The 27,338-nt window shown below is 50.4% G+C and overlaps 2 protein-coding genes across 3 annotated transcripts in view; both read right to left on the bottom strand.

Annotated features, from left to right (window-relative positions):
• Positions 1-3,993: 3,993 nt before the first annotated feature.
• Positions 3,994-14,174, bottom strand: LOC132592272 (uncharacterized). The gene is made up of 6 exons (XM_088671256.1): positions 14,106-14,174; positions 10,103-10,606; positions 9,291-9,372; positions 7,604-7,686; positions 7,182-7,308; positions 3,994-5,469 (listed from the first exon to the last, which is right to left on the bottom strand). The coding sequence occupies exons 2-6, from the start codon at positions 10,514-10,516 to the stop codon at positions 4,319-4,321; spliced, it is 1,857 nt and encodes a 618-aa protein (XP_088527382.1). The 5' UTR covers positions 10,517-10,606; positions 14,106-14,174; the 3' UTR covers positions 3,994-4,318.
• Positions 14,175-16,530: 2,356 nt separating this feature from the next.
• Positions 16,531-27,338, bottom strand: part of PRX (periaxin) — a 31,730-nt gene continuing 20,922 nt past the window's right edge. For both annotated transcript variants that reach the window (XM_088671248.1, XM_060275439.2), the window contains exons 4-6: positions 26,406-26,721; positions 25,296-25,489; positions 16,531-23,264 (exon numbers count right to left, since the gene is read on the bottom strand). In XM_088671248.1, the coding sequence (XP_088527374.1) occupies positions 18,231-23,264; positions 25,296-25,489; positions 26,406-26,721 (5,544 nt within the window). In that variant the 3' untranslated portion in view covers positions 16,531-18,230. The remainder of the gene's footprint in view (positions 23,265-25,295; positions 25,490-26,405; positions 26,722-27,338) is intronic.

Raw genomic sequence — 27,338 nt, 5'->3', positions numbered from 1 at the left:
GTTTCAGGGCAGAGAGCCCTGCCCCGCAAGAGGGGGCCCCAGGGGGCTACGAGGGGGGCCGAAAGAGCAGATGGAGGGGGGAGACATGGTTCATATACATTTGATACATATGTACAGTAGGTACGGTATTCGGCTTGCTTGGGGGGAGGGGCATATGTATTTTAGCATAAGCTGCTTTGGGTCTATATTTCAGCAATAAATATCTTATGTTCTTATCTGTTAGTGAAGCCACATTGGAAACAACACAGAAGCAGCCTAAGGGATTTTCCTAGGAAGCATTTTATTCCACCTCTGGTGACATTGTGTTTTCTGAACACCACTGACAGTTATAACTTTGTGGGTGCCAAATGCCCCAAAATTCCTGGATTCCGTGTTAGAATTTGATTTAGACTTGGATTGCCTAAACTGGGTTCCAGACCCATTTTTACTAAACTGTGTGTTAGACACTTCTCATCCACTGGAATCGGCATGTCTTAAAAGCTACCTCAACCAGGCAGGTTTCCCGTGAAGTGAGAGGCTGGGGTCATGGGCTGTTCAGAGAACAAAGGGACTCGGTAGGAGAGGCAAAGGTGAGAGGGCCCTCTTCTTCCACAGGTGAAGCAAGGTGAGCGGCAGAGCTGAGGAGTTATGGGATGGAGAAGCCGCAGGCAGAGCAGGATGTTTGAGGTTTGTTTGAATCCACAGCAACGGCTCTGGGAGGAACAAGAGCCTCTAGGGGTGTCAGTGCTGTGAAGCCCTCCATCTCCATGCTCAGGTTGCAGATAGTGTCAATAAACCATGTATCATGAAGACACCAGTGACTTCTCTGTGCTGCATTCCAAAAGGAAACACAAACCATGATTGAGCACCTTAAATCCCTGGGATCTCACACCACTTGGAGATTGGGGTGTAGTGCAACAGCAGAGAGTTATTCATTTGCTGAACTGGATTGTTTCAACCAGAAAGCCAAGAGTGGGTCGAGAGATGCAGATAGTTTGGTTCTATAGAAATATCAAAACTGGACGGGTTTAATGACAAACAGAATCCGTAATCATTTCTATAGGAAACATAGTATTTCCTATAGATCTGAAGAAGTGTGCATGATCTGAAGAAGTGTGCATGATCTGAAGAAGTATGCATGATCTGAAGAAGTGTGCATGCACACAAAAGCTCATACCAAAATAAAAACTTGGTTGGTCTTTAAGGTGCTACTGAAGGTTTTTTTTATTTTACTTCGACCCAGACCAACACGGCTACCTACCTGTAACCATAGTATTTCCAGTTTTCAGATTTTGCACATAGGTTGACAGTCTCTTTTCCAGTTACTAACATTTAAAGAAGACATGTTTAATGTTAAATCCCATTTATGACTTCTATATGACATCATTTTATATATTTGAACATTGCTATCATATCACCCCTTAATCTTTTCTTCTCCAGGCTAAACATGCCCAGCTCCCTAAGCCGTTCCTCATAAGGCATCGTTTCCAGGCCTTTGACCATTTTGGTTGCCCTCTTCTGGACACGTTCCAGCTTGTCAGTATCCTTCTTGAACTGTGGTGCCCAGAACTGGACACAGTACTGCAGGTGAGGTCTGACCAGAACAGAATACAGTGGTACTATTACTTCCCTTGATCTAGATGCTATACTCCTATTGATGCAGCCCAGAATTGCATTGGCTTTTTTAGCTGCTGCATCACACTGCTGACTCATGTCAAGTTTGTGGTCTACCAAGACTCCTAGATCCTTTTCACATGTACTGCTCTCAAGCCAGGTGTCTCCCATCCTGTATTTGTGCCTTTCATTTTTTTTGCCCAAGTGTAGTACTTTACATTTCTCCCTGTTAAAAGTCATCTTGTTTGCTTTGGCCCAGTTGTCTAATCTGTTAAGGTCATTTTGAAGTGTTGTCCTGTCCTGGGGTATTAGCCACCCCTCCCAATTTGGTGTCATCTGCAAACTTGCTCAGGATGCCCTCAAGCCCATCATCCAAGTCATTGATAAAGATGTTGAATAAGACTGGGCCCAAGACAGAACCCTGTGGCACCCCACTAGTCACTTCTCTCCAGGATGAGGAGGAGCCATTGATGAGCACCCTTTGGGTTCGGTCAGTCAGCCAGTTACAAATCCACTGAATGGTAGCATTGTCTAGCCCACATTTTACCAGCTTCTTTACAAGAATATCATGGGGCACCTTGTCAAAGGCCTTGCTGAAATCAAGATAGGCTATATCCACAGCATTCCCTTCATCTACCAGGCTTGTAATTCTGTCAAAAAATGAGATCAGATTAGTCTTTATCAGAGCATCCAGAATCTCCTTCTTTTCCTCCCTAATTCTTTTCTGATATGTGTTTTGTTGTATAAAGAACCCGCTCATAACCGCCTTATTGGTGTCCCATACTCTCTGGAGCTCTGTTCCTTGATTAAGATTTAATTCAAAATAGTCTTTTAACACTTTTTCTGCTTTTTGGAGTGTAATCTGATTGTCCAGCAACTCTTCATTTAGTCTCCATCTAAATGTGGAGGTTTTTTTCCCCTTTTGTATTTCCAGAATTAAAGTATTATGATCTAAGAGTGTTCTTGGTAAAATTTCTGAATTTCTTGTCATGAATACTAATTTTTTAGAGACCCATATGACATCGATTCTTCCACTCCAAGAGATCCATTTCTAATTTTGGATAAAATTCCGCCTTTTCTCATTTGGTGCATACATTTCAATTATTAATCCCCCCCCCCCTGTAATAAAATCTGTACCATTATCACTCTCCCTTGTTCATCTTTGAAAATTTGTTTGGACTCAAGTTTAGATTTAATGTATAAAACCACTCCTCTTTGTTTTATCTGTAGCAATAAATTCTACTCCAATGTTTTTATTCATCATGCTCAATTTTATTTCTTTCATCTTGTCTTGTCCTTTTTTATTATCTAAATTGTTTATTTCCCACCCCCACCCCCAGTTGCACCTTCCTCCCCCCCTTGCTCCTTCTAGTTCTGTCATGGTTTGCGTGCCTCTTAAGTCTTTCTCTGTATTTTATTCTCAATAAAGCTTTTTTTAAAATTAAAAAAAAAAAGTCTTTCTCATGTTTTGCCCAGAGTCTCTGGACCTCATTTAAATGGTTAAATCTGCGTTTTTGTCTTCTGTACGTGAATGAAATTCCTTCAGGGTATTCCCATCTTTATAGGATCCTGTTATTTCTTAATGCTTCTGTCAAACTTTTGTAGAGTCCGTTTCTGTAAAAGGCAAGCAGGAATCTCCCTTAGAATAACTATAGGGTTTCCCTCAATTTGAAGTCTGTTTGTATAAATAGTGTGTATTATAGTGTCCTTTATCATTTTGGAATTAAAGGTTACCAAACAATCTCACCATTTTCCTAGGCTTTAGGATATTTAGATTTCACCCTAAAGCAGCTGTCAAACGAGTCAGTTATGAATTCCTTTTCAACTCCCAGCCACTTGGCTCAAACCTTTGTTAAAATCCTGCTCTCCTCTGTCTCAGAGTCTGCGCTTTCCGTCTCATCTCAAGCACCGCCAACGTGCCCAAAAATGCTTCTTGCCTTCCACCCAAACCATCCACATCAATCCTAAGCGTCTCCTATTCTGATTTCCATTTTTTTTGTCTCCCTTTCCAGCTTTTTAGATTTTTCCTCCCTTCCTTTCATGCTACTTTAGTGGTCAAATTTGTCACCATTTCACTGTTTTTATCAATTCGGGCTAATAGCTTCTCCAACCTTTCCTTCATCTCTTTATTCAGGTCTTTTTTTTAAGTCAGCGAAAAGTTCCAATTCCGATGGGGGCCTGCCCCCTGGGCCTTGCCTCAAAGATCTTCTTCTCAGGCCTGATGTTATCTGTTTTAGAACTGCCATAGTAAAAATCCCACTCTCCCTTTTCCAGCAGCACCTTATCAGTTTCTCAAGGCCACAGAATAACTCTTTCCTAAGAGATCCTGTTTCCTGTATTTTCCCCCAGCCTGATACCCAGTACACATAATCTGTTTAACATAAAAACCGATTTCTCCAATTAAGATTCGAATTAACCAAATAATTATTTTGAGAGGAACCATAAGAAAGAAAAAAAGAAACAATGTGTCCAAGAGGACAATTTAGCAATTTAGATGTCCAAAGAAGAGTGGGTGTCTTGCAGTAATACAATTTTAAGTGGCTCAGAGTAGAAGACATATTTTCCTTCAAAGAGAAACAAACTTGTTCAAACCTGTCCTGCTATTAGCTTTTTCAGCCAGCTCTCAGAACTTTTAAGAGCTCCAATTGTTTTTTTAAAGAACTTTAAAAATGAGACCAGACTTTCATAAATCCCTCCGACCACACTCTTGGCACTGAAATGGTTTCTACCCTGTGTGAATTCTCTGATGGGAAGTGAGATTGTTGCTTTGACTGAAGCTCTTTCCACATTCCACACACTGATATGGTTTCTCCCCTGTATGGATTTTTTTATGGGAAGCGAAACTTGTTTTCCAGGTGAAGCTCTTTCCACATTCCAAGCACTGATAGGGTTTCTCCCCTGTATGGATTTTTTGATGGGAAGTGAGACTTTCTTTCCAGGTGAAGCTCTTTCCACATTCCAAGCACTGATAGGGTTTCTCACCTGTATGAATTCTTTGATGGGAAGTGAGTCTGGCACTTTTCATGAATCTCTTTCCACATTCCACACACTGATATGGTTTCTCCCCTGTATGGATTCTTTGATGGGAAGTGAAACTTATTTTCCAGGTGAAGCTCTTTCCACACTCCAAGCACTTAAAGGGTTTCTCCCTTGCATGAACGCTTTGATGGGCAGTGAGACTTTCTTTCCAGGTGAAGCTCTTTCCACATTCCAAGCACTGATAGGGTTTCTCCCCTGTGTGTATTGTTTGATGGGAAGTGAGACTTTCTTTTCTGGTGAAGCTCTTTCCACATTCCAAGCACTGATAGGGTTTAACCCCTGTATGAATTCTTTGATGGGAAGTGAAACTTTCTTTTCGAATGAAGCTCTTTCCACACACCACACACTGATAAGGTTTCTCCCCTGTATGAATTCTTTGATGAGCAGTGAGACTGTTCTTTCGACTGAAGCTCTTTCCACATTCCATGCATTGATAGGGTTTCTCCCCTGTATGAATTCTACAATGGGAAGTGAGATGGGAGCCGTGACTAAAGCTCTTTCCACATTCCATGCATTGATAGGGTTTCTCCCCTGTATGAATTCTACAATGGGAAGTGAGATGGGAGCCGTGACTAAAGCTCTTTCCACATTCTAAGCAGTGATAGGGTTTCTCCCCTGTATGAATTCTTTGATGGAAAGTGAAACTCTTTTTCAAGGTGAAGCTCTTTCCACACTCCAAGCAGTGATAGGGTTTCTTCTCAAGGGGATTTCCTTGATGGGAAGAGGAATGGGAGCTCTGACTGTAGTTCTTTCTGCACTCTGAATCCTGATACGGCTCCTCCACTGTGTGGATTTCGTTGTGGTCCCCCTTCTTCTTCATTTCCAATTTATCACCACCTGAAACTCAGAGGCAAACGGATTAGAGCCCCAGGAAGAAGTGCAGCTCGAAAATATGGAGCAATGCTAATTAATGCTTGTGACAGGGAAAGAACTGAAGGCAGTTAGATGCTATAATGTTCCTTTTGTTCTGTAAGAATGTCTACTTTCATATACAAATCAAGTTGAATATTGGATGTTTCCTCTCTTAACTTTTTACAGCTTAACTTGGTAATGTCATTTTGTTCAAATTTAAATATGGATCTGTACTATCTTCATAAATAAAATATGCTTTTATTATTATTTAAATAGTGGCCAATGCTGAAAGGTTCCCCTGTCCAAAATTAAGATATATTCAATATGCTAAGTTGTTCAATATGCAGCAATTTTTAAAAAATAATTTCTATTGGTTTTTGTTTTTCTTGTAACAAATATCCCATATCAATAACATTCATTTTCCAGTTTCTCCCCACCCTGTTGACTTCCCTCAGCTTCCATTTCTCGTTTATTACCTCATCTGTTATTTGTATAAAATAATATTTTGCCATGTTGTAAAATTTATTGTTCTCTATCAATAAAGCTGTAAATGTTTATTTAAATCCTGCCAACGAGTCCATTTTTTTTTGTTTCTGCAAGTATGATGTAAAGGGTTCCCAATCTTTTTCAAAGTCACTATTGTCCTTTTCACGCAGTTCTATATGCAGTAGTAAATCTAAACAAATTTTAAGAGCTGGTGAAATATTGGGAACACTGACACTGGACAGGTGTGGTCTTATTCAGCTGCCTTGTGGTGAGCAATGTAAGAGGAGCGGAATAAAAATGGCAAACGGGAACTTAAGTGTGCTGAAAAACACTTTTTCTGTATTGAACAAATGTGTGTAGCAGTTGCCAAATATAGATTTCTTTAATGGCTGAAAAATATAATTATGATATGCATCACCTTAAAGCAATTTGGATGTTTTCTTAAATTCTTGACATCACAGAATGCAGCCGAAACTTGTCATATCAGCATTATTGTTATTCAAGTATCCTTACTTAAATGTTACATTACTGCGATAAGTTATAGAGGACAAGGCAGGGGGCCTTCTGGGTAGGGGCACCCACCCTGTGGAACACCCTGCCATCAGATTTCAGATTACTATGCAACTTTTAGAGGATTTCTGGAGGCACCTCTGTATCAGGAATTTTTTAATGTTTGATGTTTTCTTGTGCTTTTATATTTGTTGGAAGCTGCACAGAGTGGCAGGGGCAACCCAGTCAGATGGGCAGGGAGAAAATAATAAAATTATCATTATTGTTACTACAGGGTTCACTGCCTGAAATTCAAAAAGCCTGGCTCTTTTCTGGGATGGAGTTTGTTTGGTCCAGTTGTGGAATCTGCCATCTCCTATGTCAGTCGACTCTTTGGTCAACCAAAGAGAGACAGAAGTAAGAACAAAAACAGGAAACTTGACTGAAGCTACTTCAATACCCCAAATCACTCTGAAGCCTACATTTAAGAAGGCCTGGGCAGTTCAGACAGCCTGATCATGGTTTTAAAAGGCAGAACTGGAGGAAAAATATTCACAGGGGAAACAATTAATAGCCATCCATCCAAGGTTTGCTGTGGGAGTGTTAGCATCCCAGGTGCTGTGGGTGGTGCTGTTGAGCCCCATCAAAATATCTGAGGTTCGACATGTAGAGAGATGTCTTGAATTACAAAACAGATAGCATGATCCAATAGGGAACCTTACCGAGAGAGTCCAAGATCCCACGATTCTCCTCCATGACCTCCTGGTGCAGAGCTCTCTGGTCAGGATCCAGCAACGCCCACTCCTCATCAGTGAAATGCAAAGCTACATCTTCAAAGCACACTGGACCCTAACAGAAAAGGGAATAGGCTGTCCTCTTAAAAACATTCACGTGATCCATTACAGTTGGCTCTGTTGTTTTCTACAATGGCCAGACCCCTCTTTGACTTCCTCATCCCACTCTACTGCTGCAATTTCTGCCTCTGAGTCTGGGCTGCTCTCTGCCACAGACTCCCTCTGCTCACTGAGCCCTGTTCCCTCTCCAGCTTCAGACACCTCCTTCTCCTCCCAGTCGGCTCCCTCTCCTCTGGCTCCTCCCACCATTCATCCAAGCAGTCTTTCCTTACAAGGCTTCTTCCCCCTACCTGATCTGGGTCCACAGCCGCTGCCTCCCCTCCACCACCATGAAAAGATGAAGGAGCAGGTCTTGGTGGCATCATTCTGTCACCTTGGAGAGACAAAAGAAAGTGGGAAACCGTAAGCGCCTGCTTCTCTCAGGTGAAACAGTTCATCTCTAATCACTGATGGGGCTTCCTCAAAGTCTTCCCTGCTGGCTTCCGGTTCCGCTCTGGCTTAATGGAGGCAGTGGGAGATTGTTGGCGAACGAAAAACAAGGATGACTGACGGTAATTATTCTCGCAAGTTCCCCCCAGGGACAGGGGGGAATGGGCTTCACTCCCAGTTCGTCTTGGTACCTGGCTCTCGCTCCGGCATGGATTGCGGGAGGCAGGGAGGCACTGAGTGCAAAAGCCGTTTGTCAGCCGAAAACCCTCATTTGCCGGCATTAAGAAGCAGAGATTCTTCTGTCAAGTAGAGAGATTAATTTACTAATGTACAGGCATTGCTGGAAGAGTTGAGATCAAAAACTGTGGAATGGAACCAGCTGCAAGGTATTTAAGGGTTGAATTTGAGAGAAGACTTCATTTGGTGCAAAAGACGGTGGGGAGGGAGGGGAAGCCTATGGCTTCTTTATATAAAGTTTTCTTCTCTACATTTATGATTTGGCAACCCACCATTGAATGCTACTTCAAATTATATATGTGCAGGTGAGCAGGGACAAAACTGGATTGCAGATATCGAATATAACAACAAATGGAACTTTGTGTGTAAAATAAAAAGGAAAAGGGGAGGGAAGCTCTATTTTGCAAAAGGTTTACGATGGAGAATTAGAGCCGACTCTTCCCCATTCTTTATTATTTACGAACTGAACTGAATAATGCTAAAAGGTCTTGGAATTTAATTTAATTGGATAACTGTAAATTTATCTTCGGCCAGATGGAGGGATGTAAGGAATCTGCAAGTTGTGAAGGGACTGATAAGGTTCATTACTGAGTCATTTGTAGTTCGACAGATCCCTCTCCTTCCCAGGCGGAGAATAAAAATGGTGAAAACAGGTTATTTATTGGGACAGTGTGATTTCTGCAGCTGCTGTTAAAGTTGCAAAACAACAAAGCACAGGACGGAGCGATGGAGAATTTCTGAAACCACAATGGGATATTAGCTCCGCCCAAGGAATGATGGAGAACAGCAACAACCAAGAAAAGATAGACAGAACATTTTACAAGGACAGGAAGAAACACCATGAACAGAAAATTTGTCACACACAGGAAGAATAAGGATATTGCTGGGGTGCCTCACTTTTAGTTTTATATATTATTGAATGCATCAATATGAATGTCATTAATATTGCAGTTGTTGTATAAAGCTTTGTTATCTTGACTGGAGTGTAATTGAAATTAATAGGATTTTGGAAAGCAGAAATAAAATCATCCAACCATCAGTTCTGAAATGCATGGGGCCACCTAAATTATATAATTTGGTATCTGAATGATTGATATTAGTAATTATATTGTAATTTGCCATTGTTATAATGAGGCTATTATTGGGCTGTAATTGAAAACTAATAATAATTACTATTGTAAAAGTGTCCCCTGCTGAGTACATTTGGACATTTGTACCCATTTCATATATTATTTGTGGAAAAGAACTCACAGATTAGTTTCAAAACCAAGAGAATGTGACAAAACGCAGAAAACACTCCTTCCTCCTTACCCAGAGGGCTCTCTCTGGTGTCCAACGGAGTCTTCTCTGCCTCAGAAGAATCAAGACCCATTTCTGCAAAAAGATCCTTCCCCTGAGAAAGCAACAAGGATTCAAAACAGAGAATGGGGAGAAGGATTAGAAAAGGAATGGCAGAGGCAAGCGCTTTCAGGGGACAGAGGTGAAAGCTGTTTCCTGCTTCTGCTAGACTGGTGTCTGGGATCGGCTGCCAGGACCATATAACATTGGTCCTCAAGGATCTTCACTGGCTCCCTGAACATTTCCCAACACAATTCAAGGTGTTGGTGCTGAACTTTAAAGCCCTAAACAGCCGCAAAGGCCCAGTATAACGAAAGGAGCGCCTGCACCCCCTTCGTTCAACCCGTTACAGTGAACCAGGCAGAGGACCTTCTTGGCAGTGGCACCCACCCTGTGGAAGGCCCTCCCATCAGATAACTTTTGATTAACTTTTAGAAGACATCTTATGATGAGAAACAAGGTAAAGCGGGTCCTCCCTGCAAGAGAGGGCACGCGTTGCGGTGGGTCCCGGCAACCAGGTCTGTGTTGGGGCAGGGACAATTGGAGCAAGAGCGACGAAGGGGAGGGGGGATATGATGTCTTCTTATGTATGCTTTTATATGTGCTGGAAGGCACTCAGCCACATGGGTGGGATATTAAAATAATAACAATATTATTACATTAACAATAATAAAAATATGTGTTCCCACTTTCCAAAAAAGGATGGGCCATTAGTAAATAATTTGGGACTACTCTCCCTCCTCTTTGGAGCCCCTTGGGAATACCCAGAGGAAAGTCTCCCTCACCTGCTGCTCGGCCTGCCTTCTCTCCTCTCCCTGACTCAGGAGGAATCCTTCGGCCAGGGCCACTGCCTGGGAACTGGTCTCCGCTCCACATTCCCTCACCCAGCTCTCCATCTCCGGTGGAAGCACAGCCAGGAACTGGTCCAAGATCACCAGGTCCAACATCTGGGCTTTCGTGTGCCTTTCTGGCTTTAGCCACTGATGGGCAAAGTGGTAGAGTTGGCTGCAAACCTCTCGGGGTCCTTTGGCCTCCTGGTAGAATAACTGCCTGAACTGCTGGCTCTGCACAGCTGACTGGAGCGTGTCCTCCTCTACCAGAATCTTCTGCACGGAGTTTTCACAGAATCTCCCACTGCTCCCATGTTGGATGGCATGGCCTCTTCCTGCTTCAGGGCCAGCTGAGTCTTGCTCATCCATCTGGGCTCCCGGGAAGTCTCCAAGAGATCCGAAGGAGCCCCTTGGGCCTCTGCCAAGTTCTGTGGGCCCTAATGCGAGGTGCAACAAATCCTACAAATCAAATACATTCTTCTATTATAAGATCAATACATAGTCAAGAGAAGAAGAATGTTCCCTGAGCAAGCGTGGTTGAGTCTTGCTAGGAATCACGACTGGATTGCACCACAGCTCAGAGTCAAAGCTGTCTGCAAAAAAAGGTGGGGGAGAAGGAGGAAGAAGCAGCCATAACTGTGAATGACAAGTGAGTCATTTGTATCAAGTGTAATTTGGACCCAAGGCAATAGTGGGGGTCCCTCCCAACCCCACTTCATAGTTCCAGAGCTTCACCCCAACCCAGCCATATCTGTTTGGGTGGCCTTGGTGACCAGGAGTGCTTTCTTTCCAGGAGGGCCTCTCCTGCCTTAGATTCCTGGGGTCGGGATACCTCCAGAGGTTCACAGCGCGGCTTTCGGTTCAGCCACCAAAGATCCTCTGGACCTGGAGGACTTGCATGTCTGAAGGACACACATGTGTCAGCCAGGAGCCTGGATAACATCCCTGCCTGATTCCTGAATAGGTGTGTGGGTGGGTAGGGGTGAGAACTTCCAGTTTAACAGAAGGACAAAAAAGGGTTCATGGCATAAGAGCAGATGAGTCCTGCAGGATCAGGTCAAAGGGCTCCCACAATGAGTCACAGAATCACAGAACCGTGAGGGGCTTTGTCAAATCCTTCCTGAAATCAAGATACACTATGTCTGCAGCATTCCTCTGATCCACCAAGCTTGTAACTCTATTGTCACGGTGGCTGGAGAAGGCTACTTCAGAGTAACGACTCTACACAGCTCTGCATTTTATGGTTTTATTGGTGCAGAGTATTTACAGTGCTAATGGCAGTGCTATTTACAAAGACACATCTGTTTAGCTTGAATCAGAACCTCCCAGTGGCTTTTGGCGCGTTTTGCGCCAACATAATAACTTGGGGAGACCCATCCTCTTCCCCCGACGCCTTTTGCGAAGTTCCGGAGTTGGGGGGACTGGCCTGCCCCCCTTCCTTTCCCCTTCCTGTCCCACCTGGGACGATGGCTCTCTTTCCCTGCCAGAGCCTTGGAACCCACTTCCTGTTTCCCCACTTGAGCTGGAGCTTTCCTTCTTTTCAGCCTCGCTCGGGTCTGGGCTGGAACTCAGGAGGGGAGGGGCTTCGCGATATCCCTTGCCCCTCACATCTATCAAAAAAAGAAATGAGATTCATCTGGCGTGATCTGTTCTTGAGAAACCCATGCTGGGTCTTGCTAATCACAGCATCCAAGTGCTCACAGACCGACTGTTCTAGGACCTTTCCTGGTATCTATGTCCTGGGATCTCTGGTTGGTAGTTACCTTGTTTTCTTTTTCCAAACACTTTAGGAAGATGGGGACAATCTTGGACTGCCTCCAGTCTGAGGGACCTCACCTATTCCCCAATAATTCTCCAAGGTCATAGACAGAGGCTCCGAGATGATGATGATGATGATGATTAATTATTATTTGTACGCCGCCCATCTGGCTGGGTTTCCCCAGCCACTCTGGGCAGCTTCCAAGAAAGATTTAAAATACATTAACATGCCACAGATCAAAAATTTCCCTGAACAGGGCTGCCTTCAGATGTCTTCTGAATGTCAGGTATTTATCTCTTTGACATCTGATGGGAGGGCGTTCCACAGGGTGGGTGCCACTACCGAGAAGGCCCTCTGCCTGTTTCCCTGTAGCTTTGCTTCTTGCAGTGAGGGAACCGCCAGAAGGCCCTTAGAGCTGGACCTCAGTGTCCGGGCAGAATGATGGGGTTGGAGACGCTCCTTCAGGTATACTGGGCCAAGGCCGTTTAGGGCTTTAAAGGCGAACACCAACACTTTGAATTGTGCCCGGAAACGTACTGGGAGCCAATGTAGGTCTTTCAGGACCGGTGTTATGTGGTCTCAGCAGCCACTCCCAGTCACCAGTCTAGCTGCCGCATTCTGGATTAGTTGTAGTTTCCGGGTCACCTTCAGAGGTAGCATCTGAAAGCCCTTTTATAACCTTGGGTGCAGCTCATCAGGCTCTGGACATTTGAATTCATTTAAAGGAGCTAGATGTTCCCTGACCCCCTCTTCTCCTATCTTGAATTGTCTATTCTGTGATTACCAGGTTGGCCTCTGCTTTCCTTTTGGGTGAATACCACCCATCATCCTGTTCTGTCAGCGGCCAACCTGGGCTCTCTTCTGGGAAGCCCGCCAGCAGGGCTGGAGCCCAAGAGCAACTCTCCCCCTGCGCTTCCCAGCAGCTGGCCTTCAGAAGCAGGGCTGCCTCCAACAGTGGAGGCAGAACACAGGCATCGTGGCAAGAAGCCATTGAGAGTCCTCTGCTCCTCTCATCCTTTCTAAAGCCACCTAGGTTGGTGGCAGTGCCAGATATACGCATAAGCAAAACAAACTATAGCTTAGGGCCCCACTCTCTTGGGGGGGGGGCAAAAATGAAAGGAATGAAACCTGGATGTACATTTCCAAAATATGATTAAAAAACAAATAAAATAAAGCCTACATACAGCAACAGTGCTTTGTGTTGTGTAGGCTCCTGTGATGTACCATAAGTCATAGGCTCCCTAAAATATCCCTGGTTTGCTCCTTTCTATATATAGGGTGCCTACATTCTGCATGGACTGGTTGTAGGGCAACATGTAACATGCAGCTGCAGACTGCAGGGCAGCAGAGTTGAATGTAGGTCAAGCTGTTGTACCTGTTATCTAATACTGTATTAAAAAGTGCTGGTAGACTGATGATCAGGCAGTGTAGACTAAAGGGTATGAGTCTTATGCCTACTGATTGATTTCATGTAATACTTTACATAATTTATTTATTTTGATCCCATTATATAATTACTTTAGAAAAATATTCATCTTAATTATTTAATAGGCCTATATTATTATTTACCAGTACAGTTCCCTATTACCCCCATATGCTACTATAACACTATATACAATACAAATATTATAATTATATTACATATTTTACTTAAGTTTCTAAAATGTCAAGCAGAAGTTACAAAAGTGGAGCTCAAAAGAAGGAGGAGAAGCAGAAAGCTGAAGTAGAGCTATTTGTAATTCTAAGTAGTTTCCATTCTATACTTACACCTCTTATTATTTCATGTTATAACAAGCTTCTAGACTAGATTTTGTAAATTGTGTTTCTCAAGGAAATTTTGTTATTGCCCAATGCCAATGTGTTCGCATTATGAATTTGTTATGAATAAAATATTTTAAATTTGAGCTTCTTCCTGATTGTATTTCAGTTCAACGATTACTTGGATAAAATACCTATTTTGCTCTATGGCTTGAGATCCCTATGAGGTCCATCCAGGAGGAACCTATAGCACTTCACCCCCTAAAAAAAACGCCCTTTTCTTGTGGACGAAGGACAGATGGACCTGGCCAGGGGCCCCTTCCCCTCCTCCGCCCGGCCCTGCCTGGACCCTCCTCCTGCCTCCCAGGTGAGGGAGTTCCACAGGCTTCCCCGCAGCCCCAATCCCCGCTCTCCTCTCCCTAGAGTAGAGATGAGACCCACCAGATCCCGGCAGGTGAGGGCGAGACCGCTCTGCACGAGATTCTCTTGCAGGAAGTGACGTCAGGGGAGCTGCCCCGCTTGCATTTCCTGTCCTCTCTAGGAAGCCAGCTCAGTTCCACTTAACCCTGGGCGAGCTGGTCCCTCCGTGGGGAAGAGGACGAACTTGGGCCCGCCTGGCCCCGGAATGGGTGGGGCCTGGAGAGAGTGCTGGGGCCTCTGGGCCGAAAGGAGGGGCGCCTGGCGCAGGGACCCCCCCCTCCCAGAAGCCGGGACTGGGCGCGTGTGCGTGGGAAAGGGGAGCCTGCCTGTCTGCCTGGGGCTCCGGGGCTGGGAAGGGGAGTCTGGGCGGGGGAGCGGAGGAGCGGGAAGCCTTCCAGGGTCGGGCGGGGGGGGGTCTTGGCTCTCTTGGGGACCCCCTGGGCAGCTCTGGTGGGGGTCGGTGGTGGGGGGCTCCAGGGCAGAGAGCCCTGTCCCAGGAAGAGGGGGGTCCCCGGGGGGCTGCGAGGGGGGCCGAAAGGGCAGGTGGAGGGGGGGAGACAGGGTTCATAGACATGGGATACAAATGGAGGTGTTCCGCTTGCCGGGGGTGGGGCATCTGTATTGTAGCATATGTTGTTTTGTGTCTATATTTCAGCAATAAATATCATGTGTTCTTATCTGTTAGTGAAGCCACATTAGAAACAATATAGAAGCTGTCAAAGGGACTTTCCTAGGAAGCCTTTTATTCCACCTCAGATGACATTGTTATAAGTTTGTGGGTGCTAAACGCCCCCAAATTCCTGGATTCAGTAAGTGTTAGAATTTGATTTAGAAGACTTGGGTTGCCAAACCCATGTTTATTAAACTGTGTATAATTAGACACTTCTCATCCTCTGGAATCAGCATGTCTTTAAAGCTCCTTCAACCAGGCAAGTTTCCCGTGAAGTGACAGGCTGGGGTCATGGGCTGTTCAGAGAACAAAGGGACTCGGTAGGAGAGGCAAAGGTGAGAGGGCCCCCTTCTTCCACAGGTGAAGCAAGGTGAGCGGCAGAGCTGAGGAGTTATGGGATGGAGAAGCAGCAGGCAGAGCAGGATGTTTGAGGTTTGTTTGGATCCACAGCAGCAGCCCTGGGAGGAGCAAGAGCCTCTAGGGGTGTCAGTGTTGTGAAGCCCTCCATCTCCCATTTTCAGGTTGCAGATAGTGTCAATAATCCATGTATCATGAAGACACCAGTGACTTCTCTGTGCCTCATTTCAAAAGGAAACAGGAACCCTGAGTGAGCACCTTAAATCGCTGGGGAGATTGGGGTGGAGAAAGAGGGAGTGGTTAATATGTTTAATTGGATTGTTTGAAACAGAAACCAAGGGTGAGTCGAGAGATGCAGACCCAGCCAGCACCTTGGTGGGGTTGCCATGTGTCCTCTTTTTCCAGGACACGTCCTCTTTTTCGGGGGGTAAAATTCCTCTCCTGGTGGATTTTTAAAATTTGCTTAAACGTCCTTGGGCTGTACTTTCTGGAGGAGACATAGAAATAACTGGGGCTTGAAGACTTGCTTTCCTCTTAGAAACATAGAGTTGGAAGAGACCACAAGGGCCATCCAGTCCAACCCCCTGCTAAGCAGGAAACTTTTCTTCTCCTGCCCCCCCCCAGCAAAACATATCACAGCTTCTCTACCCTACATATTGTAGGGGTATTTAAACGGAGAGTCATCATCGTGGCCTCAGTTTTGCTATTCAAAATATGCCAACCCTACCAGAGAAGGGCAACCAACGAGATGAAGACACAATCCTCTTCCTTCTATGAAGGCAGGTTGCTCTTGCTCCTTGTCTGCCTTCAAAAATGAAGAATAGAATCCTAAAGTTGGAAGGGACCCCAAGGGTCATCTAGACCAACCCCCTGCAATGCAGGACCTGTGGCCCAAGGGATGTCAAGAAGGGTAATAAATCTCTGTATTGTCGGGGGATGCCCGTTTCTACACAGTTGCAGCCAGTGACTCTCGGGCTGCCTTGTACCAGGCATGGAGCATCATCCAGGCCTCCCTCCCCCCAGCCGCCCCTAATCTCCTTTGCCCCAGACCTGGCCATTTCCACTCCTGGGCCTGGCCTGCTGCATGAAAGCAGGAGGGTGTGTCTGGGTAGCGAGAGGGAGAGAGAAGGGACGGGAGACTGCAGAGGGACAGGAGCCAGGGTGGGGCAGTGGCAAGAGTGTTGGACTGGGACCTGGGAGACAAGAGTTCAAATCCCCCTTGGGGGGGCAGTCGGTGCCTCTCAGTGTCACCCACCTCACAGGGTTGTTGTGGGGATTAGATGGGGAGGGGGAGAACCATGAATGTGCCACCTGGAGCCCCTGGAGAAAAAAAGGGGGGTGTAAATGCCATGAAGAAATAAATTAATAAGCCTCCATTGTATATCAAGCAACAGGAAAAGATTACACAAAAAGCAATAATATTAGTCCACAGATTAATTTTTATTCAAACCCAGAATAGAAAAAAAACAGCAGTAAGTACAGTGTAGCAAAGATACAGCCTAACATCTTTACCTTAAAAAAAGTAATTAAACATAACAATCGGCAAAGAGGCAGTTAACTGGAATTTTTTAGTGGCAAGGGGGAAAAATGAAGCCCATCACAGCAGGCCTGTGTTGTTAAAAGTTAGGACAACAGATTTCTGTACATCTCAAGAGCAATAAGAAAGTATTCCTTCCCACCCTTTGCTTGAGAAGCTAGAGGACGTCTGTCCCCCCCCCCCCGCTGCCCCTTCCTGGCATGTCAACACCTGAACGTGTTCCCTGCACCCCACCCCCTCCCTCACTGACACACCTGAAAGTGGCCCCCCTTTGGGGGAACTCAGGAGATATTTTACATTTGTGGGTCTGGGATGAATTCATGGCTGTTTGAAATCAAGGCAGAGGGTCAGTGGGTGGGTGCAAGTCACAATTTAGCCCTTGTTCCTATCTTCCGAATTCAAGTAAAGTTGGGGACTGCTGGCGAACTCCCCCCCCCCCAATGAAGGAAATGCTGAGGAGTGGGAGAAGAAAGAGAAAACTCTGGAAGGGTTTGGCTCCAGGGTCCCTTGAGAGAGAGTTGGTTCTGACTCTGAGCAAAGAGGAAGGCAAGGGGGTCCTGCAAGGAGAAGATGGGGGGAAGACCCATTTTATAGGGAGTGGTGAAGGATTGGCTCCCAGGTCATGAGAGCACCCTGGATCCTGGCACTGAAGAGAGCCCCCCCCCCACTTTGTGCCAAAAGTTAGTTCCAATTTGAAAACCACCTGAAACACCCCCTAGTCCAGACCCCACAAGGGAACATTTCAGCTGCCGTTCCTGCATTGCAGGGGGTGGGCCTAGATGACCCTTGGGGTCTCTTCAACTCCATGATCTCGGACTCACAAGAGCCACAGAAACACTCAGGCCCGATATTGGGGGAGGGGGTTGGCCCAGGAGGCCTTGCCAGCACAATGGCTTCAGCCGGCCCCCCAGGACCAGCCCCCTCAATCCGCTTTGGACTACAACTCCCAACCGGGCCTGCCAGCAGAAGGCAGGGGGGATGGAAACAGCCGTCCAAAAGGTCCGGCCAGCTCCAGGCTGCTCTCCAACGGGGCGCTGCTTCAGGCATCTGAGTTGCTCAGTTCAAGGGAGGTGGCGGGACTAAGAACCGGGGTTCCTGAATTGCAGGGGTTGGACTAGATGAGTCTGGAGTGTCATCTTCCAGGATTCCTGGAAATTTTCCCTGAAGCTGCCCCGCCCACCCCCATTTCCACAAGAGGGGAGGAGCGGAGCTCTTTTTTCCCCTGCGTCTTAAATTACCCTTTGACTGGCAACCATCTCCAATCTCCTTGCTGGACACTCTCAACCGAAGATGCATTAGATTCTCCTGGGCGGGGTGGGGGCCTCTGAAGACAGGAAGACCAGCCAGGGGGTGGCACTGGGGGGGTATTTATTCACATTGGTTTTTTACGAAAAGAAACCACCACCCCCCGGCTGTGAGGAGGGTGGCGCCTTCATGGCAGGCTTGCAAAAGCAGGTGGGAAGCCTCGACTGACTGGGGTGCCTCTGATTGCTTCCCAAGGCCGGTGCCCCCTTGTGGTTAGTGCTAAGCATTACACAGGAAGTGGGGCAGGGTGCAGGAGGGCCCTGGGCAACTGTCCCACTCACACAGTCGCCTCCCCTGCCTCTCCTCTGGCCCCCGTCGCTCTGCCCTCCAAGACTTGCCCCTCATGCTCCCCAGAGAAGCCCACCGAGGGCAGTTTGATCCTCAAGCCCCCCTCGCCCTGCTCGGAGCCCCCCTCCAGGCCCCCTTGAGCTTTGGGGCTCAGGGCCACCTTGGGGAACCGGGACTTTGGGGACCTCTCCCCTTTGGCGCCCATCTCAGCCGCTTCCAGAGAAGACATCTCCACCCGGGCAGCCGAGGAGACCACGGCCCCAGCAGCCCCCTCCCCAGTGCGCTTCCTGAAGCCCGAGAAGGAGATCTTGGGTGACTTGAACTTGGCCGCCTTGAGGGCCGCCAAGGCTCCCCTGCCGGCCCCCGGGGCTTCGTCCTTGGCCTCCTCTGCCCGCACCAGCTCCAGGTTCAGCTCCAAGTCTGCTCCTGCCATCTTGGGCGGGGAGGAGAGCTCCACCTGCGGCAGGCGGATCTTGCCCAGCTTGGCCCCATTGTGCAGAGAGGCCCCCGCCTGCTCCCCATTGACTTGGGCACCCCCCTCGCCCTTGGAGAAGCCTAGCTTGGGCACCTTCATCTTCAGGGGAGAGCCGTCCTCCAGCTCCCCATTCACTTCAGCACCACCTCCCTTCGCCTTGGGTGAGAGGGAGAGCCCAAAGGTGGGGGGCTTCAGCTTCATCTTGGCCATCCCCCGCTTACTGCCATCTGCCTCCTCCCCCTCCCCCTCCAGGAGCCCCTCTGCCCCTCTGCCCTTGGCCCTCCCCAGCCCAAACGTGGGCCTCTTGACCTTGGCCTCCCCCTCGTGCCCAGGGGGTCCTCCTTCCCCACCTTCTGCTCCCCCTTTGGGCAAAGACAGCCCAAACTTCGGGATTTTCACCTTGTACCTCTTCCCTGCCTCCGCCTCAGGGGTCTCCAAACCTCGGCCCCCCCTCAGCTCCTGCGAGCTGCCATGGCGGAGCTGGGCCTCCTCCACTTGGTACTCTGCATGCGCCTTGAGGCTGGGGGCCGAGAGCTCCACGCCGGGCACGTGGAAGGCTGCTCTCTTCCCCTCCGCCTCGCCTCCGCCTGAGCCCCGCCGGCCTGGAGAGGGAGAGCCATCCCCCTGGGAGCCCAACAGCTCCACAGCTGGCACCTTGATCTGGGGCGCCTTCAGCCTGGCCTCGAACCCTCCCACTTCCACATCCAGATCTGGCAGCTTCCCTGCTTCCCGCCGGGCAGCCTCACTCTTACCCTCCTGGTCCACTGAGAAGCCCACGTCTGGCAGGGCGATCTGTGGCATCTTGAAGGAGAAGTCCGCCCCTTCAGGCGGGGGGCAGAGGGGCTGGGTGTCTGCACCTGCTTTGGAGAGGCCCAGGGACGGGAGCTTGATTTTGAACTTTCCCTCCTCGGGGGACCCCCGGGCCTCCGCTTCCCCCTTGGCAAGGCCAAAGCCAATGGGCACAGAGGGCATCTTGATCCGGGCTGCTTCCTTGGCCTCGGGGCTGAGCGCCTCTGCGCTGCCTCTCAGTTTGGGGGCCTTCAGCTCCAGCTGTGGAACTCGGGGCGAATCCGCCTCTGCTTCTGCTTCCCTGTCCGAGGTGGAGCCCCCAAATTTGGCCAGCCTGATGACCGGGCCCCCAGCTTTGGCGCGTACCCCCTTCCCTGCTTCCGAGCCGACATCCAGCTCCACCTCAGGGGCCTTCACTCGGGGGGCAGAGAACTTGGGCAGCCCCACTGAAGGCATCCGGAACTTGGCTTCTGACCCTTCGGGGCCCACCTCTCCCCCCTCTGCCGTCAGGGGCAGCTCTGTATCTGACAAGCGGCCCTTGGGCAAGGAGAGGTCCACTCTGGGCAACCGGATCTTGGTGCCCAGGAGGGAGGTATCAAGCGTCCCATCCCCACCCTCCTCCCCGAAGCTGAGCCTGTGCCCCCCAAGCAGCTGCACCTCTGCCCCGCCCTCCTCCGCTCTCCCAAGCCTTGGCAGCTCCACCTGCGGCAGCTGGATCTTGGCCTCTGCTGGCTGTGTGGGTTCTTCCACCCCGGCTGTGGGTAAACTCACTTCCAGCTCTAGTTTGGGGGTGGAAATGCCCACGGAGGGTACCCTGGGGATCTTCAGCTCCCCCTCGTATCCGCGGAGGTCGGCCTCCGAAACGTCCACCACCGGCTTCTCCCCTTCACCTCTGCTGCTGGGCATGGAGATCTCTAGAGAGGGCACTTTCACCTTGAGGGTGGGGCTCTCTGCACCCACAGCCAGCCCCACCCCATCCCTGGCACTGATTCTGGGCAGCTCCACCTGGGGAACCTTCACTTCAAGCTCGGGCGGGGCCTGGAGGTGTGCCAGCTTCCCTCGGTCTGCTTCCACCTTGGGGGAGGAGAGCTTCAGCTTGGGCATCTTGGCAAAGGGGCCCCCCTTGGGCTTCTCCTTGGGGCTGCCAGGGGCTTTCTTGGCTTCTGCTTCCATGCCCGCTGTGTCCCTGCGCATGAGGCCGAACGAGGGCATCTTGAACTTGGAGGCTTTGGCCTCCTTTTCGGGCACTTTTGTGCCCAGGTCTCCTGCCAGGGCCTCCCTGCTCCCTCTCAACTTGCCCTCCTGGCTCTCAAATGCCAGGTCCCCTTCCTTGCCTTTGCCCCGGAATTTGGCCAGCGAAAACTTGGGTACTTTCAGCTTGATGTCGGGCACCTCGATGCCAACCTCGGGCAAGGGGGCGGCAGAAGGCTCTTCACTGGGCCACGCAGGGAGGCCGAGGTCCACGTCCACCGCCGGCACTGCGACATCCACTACCGGCAGCTCCACGCCCCCGTGAGCCTCAAGGGCCCTTGCCTTGTGTGCCGTCCCTTCCACATCCACTTTCGATTTGGGAAAGGAAATCCCAAACTTTGGCACTTTCAGCTTGGCTTCCATGCCACCCTCCGCCTCGGGTGCGGAGGCCTCTGGGCTGGCCTTCCAGGCTTTGGGGCCAGGGATGCTGAACTTGGGGAGTGTAAATCTGGGCGCCTTGATACTAGCCTCCGCCTCCAGGGCTTTGCTGCCCTCGAGGGTCATGTCTGGGATCTTGACGGATGGGATTTCGACAGAGGGCATCTTCACTTTGGCCCCCTCCACTTCCAGGCCAACTTTTGGCAAAGGCTGGCCCTTCACAGCCAAGCTGCTCTCTGCCGCTCCTTCCCCTCCCGGCAGTGCCTTCCCCAGAGAAAGGTCCACTTTGGGGATCCTGGCCACCATCCCGCTGACATCAGGGCCCCCCAAGACCCTCTCCCTTGGCTCTGTCTCTGGCAGGCCCCCCTGGCACGTGGGGACACTGATCTCCACCTCCAAGTCTCTGCTCACAGCCTTGGGCGAGGGCACCCTGAACTTGACCTCATTTCCCCGGGGCAGCTGCTCAGAGGCCGCCGGCTCCCTCTCCACCTTTGGCAGATCCAGTTCAAGCCCAACTTTGGGCAAGTCAATGTCCAGTGCCGGCACGGCAGCCGACGGACAGCTCAGGCGAGCGGAAGGGACGGCCACCTCCACCCGCGGCTTCTCCATGGAGATGTCCAACTCTGGCCTGGGCACGGGGGCCTTGGGCAGCTGCATGTCCGGCAGCCTCATTGCCGGCAAGGAGAGGTCCACCTTGGGGACGCTGACCTTCACGCCGGGCTCACCTTCCAGCCTGGGCACCTGGGTGTGCATCTGGGGCAGGGAGTCTGCCTTGGCAGAGAGGTCAAACTTTGGGAGAGACACCTGGGGCAACTGGAACTTGAACCCGGGTGCTTCGGCAACCTCTCCTGACTTTGGCCTCCCGGCGGGGGCTGCCACCTCCACCATGGGCCTGGAAAGCTGCACATCGCCCACTTTGGGGAGAGCGATGTCCAGAGATGGAACCTTCACCTCGGGGAACATGGCCCCCTCTTTGCTCTCTGGCTTGCGTTCCGTCAGGGAGATCCCGAACCCTGGGAGCTGGATCTTGGCGCCTTTGGCTTTCGCCTTGGGGCTTTCATGCCTCCCCATGCTGAGCTCCACCTGGGGCAGCCTGCCTTCTTCTTCTTCCCCTTTCTCCAGGGGGGCTCTGGAGCCCAGCTTGGGCAGGCTGAGCAAAGGCACCTTGGTGGAGACACTTGGGAGCTCCGCTTCAGCCTTCCCCTTGGGCAGGGGCATCTCCAGCTCCACTGAGGGGATCCCCACCTCCAGGCGGGGCAGAGCCACCTCCGCCTTCAGCTTCTCCTCCTCCCGCTCTTCCATTTTGCCCAGGGCCACTTCGACAGCAGGGACCTTGACGCTGGGTGCTTTCAGCTCCGCCTCCTCAGCAGAGACCCCAAACTTGGGGGCCCTGATCTTGAAGCCTTCCCCTTTAGGGGTCATCTCTGGGGCGGCTCTCTCCAGCCCAGGGAAGGACAGATCAACGTCCACCTTGGGGGCTGCCACTTCGGCCGCAGGCAGCTTCAGCCCGGCCTGGAGACCCCCTTCTGGGATCTCCACCCCGCTGACTTTGGGCAGGGAGGCCTCCACCTTGGGCAGGCCAAACTGGGTGGCCTGGACTCTGCCTTTGGGGGACCCTCTGCCGGGCCCAGCTTTGGGCAGTGGCAGGTCGAGCTCCACCTGTGGGGCTTGGAACTCTCCTTCCGCCTTGGCCCCCGCCCTCTTGGTCTTGCCGAAGGGCACGCTGAAGCAGGAGAGGCCGCCTGCTGCTTTCGCCTCCACCGCAGCCTTGGGCAGGCCCACCTCCAGCCAGCCCCCAGCTCCCTTGGCTCTCGCTGCCGCAGCCTCTTTAACCTTCAACCTGGGGAACTTCAGCCTGCGCCGCTTGGTCTCCAGGGAAGACAGGCGAGGAGAGATGTCCGGGCTGGACTCCGAAACGGCCACTTCTCCTGCGCTCTTAGCCTTGCGCAGCTTGGAGAACTTGGGCAGAGAGAACTCCACGTCGACAGGAGCCACGTCCAGCTTGCCGCCAGCCACATCCCCGCTCCAGGACACCCCTGACACCACCTGCAGGTCCTTTGCCTTTGCAGCCGCCGCCGCTGCCTTCTTCTTCTTCTTCTTTTTCTTCAGCGAAGTCAGGCTCTGGATGTTCTGGGAAAAGAGGTGCAAGGGCCGTGTGAGTCTCAAGAGGCGCCCAGAGAGAAGGTGAGGGAAAGGAGCCATGTATATAAAGTGATGCGTGGGATGGAGAAAGGAGATACAGGGGCGTTTCCCTCCCTCCTAACGCTGGAACCCGTGGACACCCAGTGAAAGAGGTTCCTTCTCCCTGCAGCATCAACTGTGGAACAGGATTATTAACTGTTGTTGTTGTTGTTGTTTAGTCGTGTCCGACTCTTTGTGACCCCATGGACCATAGCACGCCAGGCACTCCTGTCTTCCACTGCCTCCCGCAGTTTGGTCAAACTCATGTTCGTAGCTTCGAGAACACTGTCCAGCCACCTCGTCCTCTGTCGTCCCCTTCTCCTAGTGCCCTCAATCTTTCCCAACATCAGGGTCTTTTCCAGGGAGTCTTCTCTTCTCATGAGGTGGCCAAAGTATTGGAGCCTCAGCTTCACGATCTGTCCTTCCAGTGAGCACTCAGGGCTGATTTCCTTCAGAATGGATAGGTTTGATCTTTTTGCAGTCCATGGGACTCTCAAGAGTCTCCTCCAGCACCATAATTCAAAAGCATCAATTCTTCGGCGATCAGCCTTCTTTATGGTCCAGCTCTCACTTTCACTTAGTGATGTATGGAAGTGAGAGCTGGATTATTAACTACAATCCCCCAAATTTGGGATCTCCTCCAAACCTGTGCCAAAGTTCTGCAGTGAAAACCCTGCGCCCCCAAACTGGATCCCATCCCACCTTTTGGGGTTCGTAGTTAATGAAGCCCTGTGGAACTCACTCCCAATTTGGGTGGCTTGATGGCAGAAAGTGAGAAGGAATTAAAGAACCTTTTAAAGAGGGTGAAAGAGGAGAGCACAAAATATGGTCTGAAGCTCAACATCAAAAAAACCAAGATCATGGCCACTGGTCCCATCACCTCCTGGCAAATAGAAGGGGAAGAAATGGAGGCAGTGAGAGATTTTACTTTCTTGGGCTCCTTGATCACTGCAGATGGTGACAGCAGTCACAAAATTCAAAGACGCCTGCTTCTTGGGAGAAAAGCAATGACAAACCTAGACAGCATCTTAAAAAGCAGAGACATCACCTTGCCAACAAAGGTCCATATAGTTAAAGCTATGGTTTCCCCAGTAGTGATGTATGGAAGTAAGAGCTGGACCATAAAGAAGGCTGATCGCCGAAGAATGGATGCTTTTGAATTATGGTGCTGGAGGAGACTCTTGAGAGTCCCATGGACTGCAAGAAGATCAAGCCTATCCATTCTAAAGGAAATCAGCCCTGAGTGCTCCCTGGAAGGACAGATCGTGAAGCTGAGGCTCCAATACTTTGGCCACCTCATGAGAAGAGAAGACTCCCTGGAAAAGACCCTGATGTTGGGAAAGATGGAGAGCACAAGGAGAAGGGGACGACAGAGGACAAGATGGTTGGACAGTGTTCTCGAAGCTACGAACATGAGTTTGACCAAACTGCGGGAGGCAGTGCAAGACAGGAGTGCCTGGCGTGCTATGGTCCATGGGGCCACGAAGAGTCGGACACGACTAAACGACTAAACAACAACAACAAAAGAGAATATAAGAGGAGATCTAGTCCAGTATCCTGTTCTCACAGTGGCCAACCAGAGGCCCATTGTGGGAAACTAGCAGGCAGGATCTGACCACAAGAGCAACTCCTGTGGTTTTCAGCAACTGGGATTCAAAGGCAGAGCAGAGCCATTGTGGCTGCGAGCCTCTGACAGCCCTCTCCTCCTCCATGAATTGGACCATTCCTCTTTTAAAGTAATTTTTTAATTTGCCTCCTGTGGATTAGACAAAGTCACGGGGGAGGAGAGGACTAGCAATGGCTACTAGGCAGGATGGCCAAGTTCAGCATCCCGGTTTTGAGGCAGTGATGCCTCTCAGTACCAGTTCATAGAATATCTATGCCAAACTCTGGGGTGGCACCTTCTCACCCCTGGAGACAGAGCGGGGGGTGCACCCTGTCACTGGGCCAGCACCACATAGCAATACTAGGACCACCTACCAGTTTGGCCATCTTGGCTTTGGGGCCCCTGACTTCAAAGGTGGTGGCTCCAGGCTTGCGGGAGACGTCAGTGCTGGGTACGGTCCGTTTCAGGCAAAAGGAGATCTTGTACGGCTCGGCACACTTGAGGATCTGCAAGGCGTCTTCATACTTGATGTTGTCAAAATAGACTCTGGCACTCAGGAGCTGGTCGCCTACAAGGGGGGGGGGGCAGGGGAAGACGTAGAAGCTGAGCCACAGCCCTGCAGTGCATTCCCTCCTGCTGCCCCTAGCTCTATCTACAGGAAGGGGGCAGGCCAGAAAACAGGGCCCCAGGCCTGAAACTCCAGAGACGCTGTCCGGGGCAACTTTACAGGAGCACAAACTTTGGCTCTGGAATTATTGACACAACTGGCAAGAGTGCCCCTGCCCACATGCAGAGACCATTCCCATCCCTGTTCAGCAGCTGCACCCTTAACCCGTACCAAGGCTGAACCCCGTCCAGGGCTGCCAAGGTCCTGAAGGAGTAGTCCACCAGCAGGGCACAGAGCCGCCAGCTGGCTCCCTTGCCTCTCCCTCCGTCTGGTCTCCTAGGAGCTGTGCACAGGGAGCGAAACTCTCTGTAAAGAAGCTGCCCCCATCTCATAAAGGATAAGGGAGGGGCTGCAGCTGTGCCAACCCAGAGCAGAGAATCACCCCTGCTCTTCAAGGCCCCCCTTCCGCCCTCCCTCCCTTCACTGGCAGTGTGGTGCAGTGGTTAGAGCATTGGACCGGGACCTGGGAATGACCAATGTGGAAACCGCTTGGTCACTCTCAGGCTCACCTCCCTCACAGACAGAGTTGTTGTTGTGACATTTGCTGGGCGAGACCTGGAGGGGCTAACCCACATCGCAGGGTTGTTGTGAGCGTTAAGTGAAGAGGGGGAGAACCACGCAGGCCGCCTTGAGCTCCTTGGAAGGAAAAGGTGGGGCATAAATGCAATAAAGACTAAATCTCCAGGGAGGTTTGGGAGCAGAAGCCCCGGACGGCCACTGCTTCCAGCCTGTGCAGGCAACACTGAGCTAGGAGGGAGCCAGACTCTGGCTTTGCGCAAGGCGGCTGCCCTTTCCCTTCACCAAGAGGGAGCCTCACCTTCACGGAGGCTCAACGCCCGAGCAGCAGGCGAGTCCTTCAGGACGTCCTTGACGAAGAGGCCGCTCTTTCCCCCTCCGGCCACGCTCATCCCGCTGACCCCGGCTTCCGCCTCAGTCTCCACGATGATCTCCAGCAGCTCGGAGGTCTCAATAGTCTTCTCCATGGAGCTCAACTGCGCCTCCATCTTGGCTGGGGCCAGGCGCTCCCCCCTCTCCTCTTCCTCGGCTGCCCCAGCCTCTTCGGAGCTGCGCTGGCTCTCACCTTTCCTCTGCAGGACTCTCTTCAGCTCCTCATGCAGCTTCTCCTTCTGGGCCTGGGAGGAAACCAAGAGAATGTCCACACAGCACACCAGACCAGTTGGGGACCAGTTCGCTGAACCATCACAGCTTTCTCCCAGGGGCTCCTTCTTCTTTTGAGAAGATGATGGAGCTATTTTGCTAGTGGGAGTTTCTTCCTCCCAGCCTGCTTGGAAGAACCATCCACACATACCCCAAACACACACCACCACCACCCAGCAATTCTCCTTTCGCCATCTGGTTTAAACTTTGGTGGAGACTTTTGGGAAAGGAAATCCCAAACTTTGGCAAAGGGTCCTAAACTCCACTCCCCTCTTGGCCAGCCCAGAGCCAGCTTCCCCCTCTCTGCCCCTCCTAAGGGTGATCTCAGATAACCTAAGAGCATAAGACGAGCTGCTGGATCAGGCCAAGAACCCATCTAGTCCAGCCTGCTCTTTTCACCTAAGAATCCAGATAAACTACCTCTGGACCGGGGAGGTTCCATAAGAACATACAAAGAGCCTGGCTGCTGGATGAGGCCAACTGGGGCCTGTCTACTAGACCAGCATCCTGTTCTCACAGCTGGCAACCAGTGGGAAGATCACAAGCAGGATCCGAGCGCAAGAGCCACTGTCTCCTGCAGGTTCGAGAAATG

The sequence above is a fragment of the Zootoca vivipara genome, chromosome 6, assembly GCF_965207765.1.
Source record: "Zootoca vivipara chromosome 6, rZooViv2.hap1.1, whole genome shotgun sequence".
NCBI lineage: Eukaryota > Metazoa > Chordata > Lepidosauria > Squamata > Lacertidae > Zootoca > Zootoca vivipara.
Note: the sequence above shows the minus strand (reverse complement) of the source record. Positions and strands in the feature narration are given on the sequence as shown.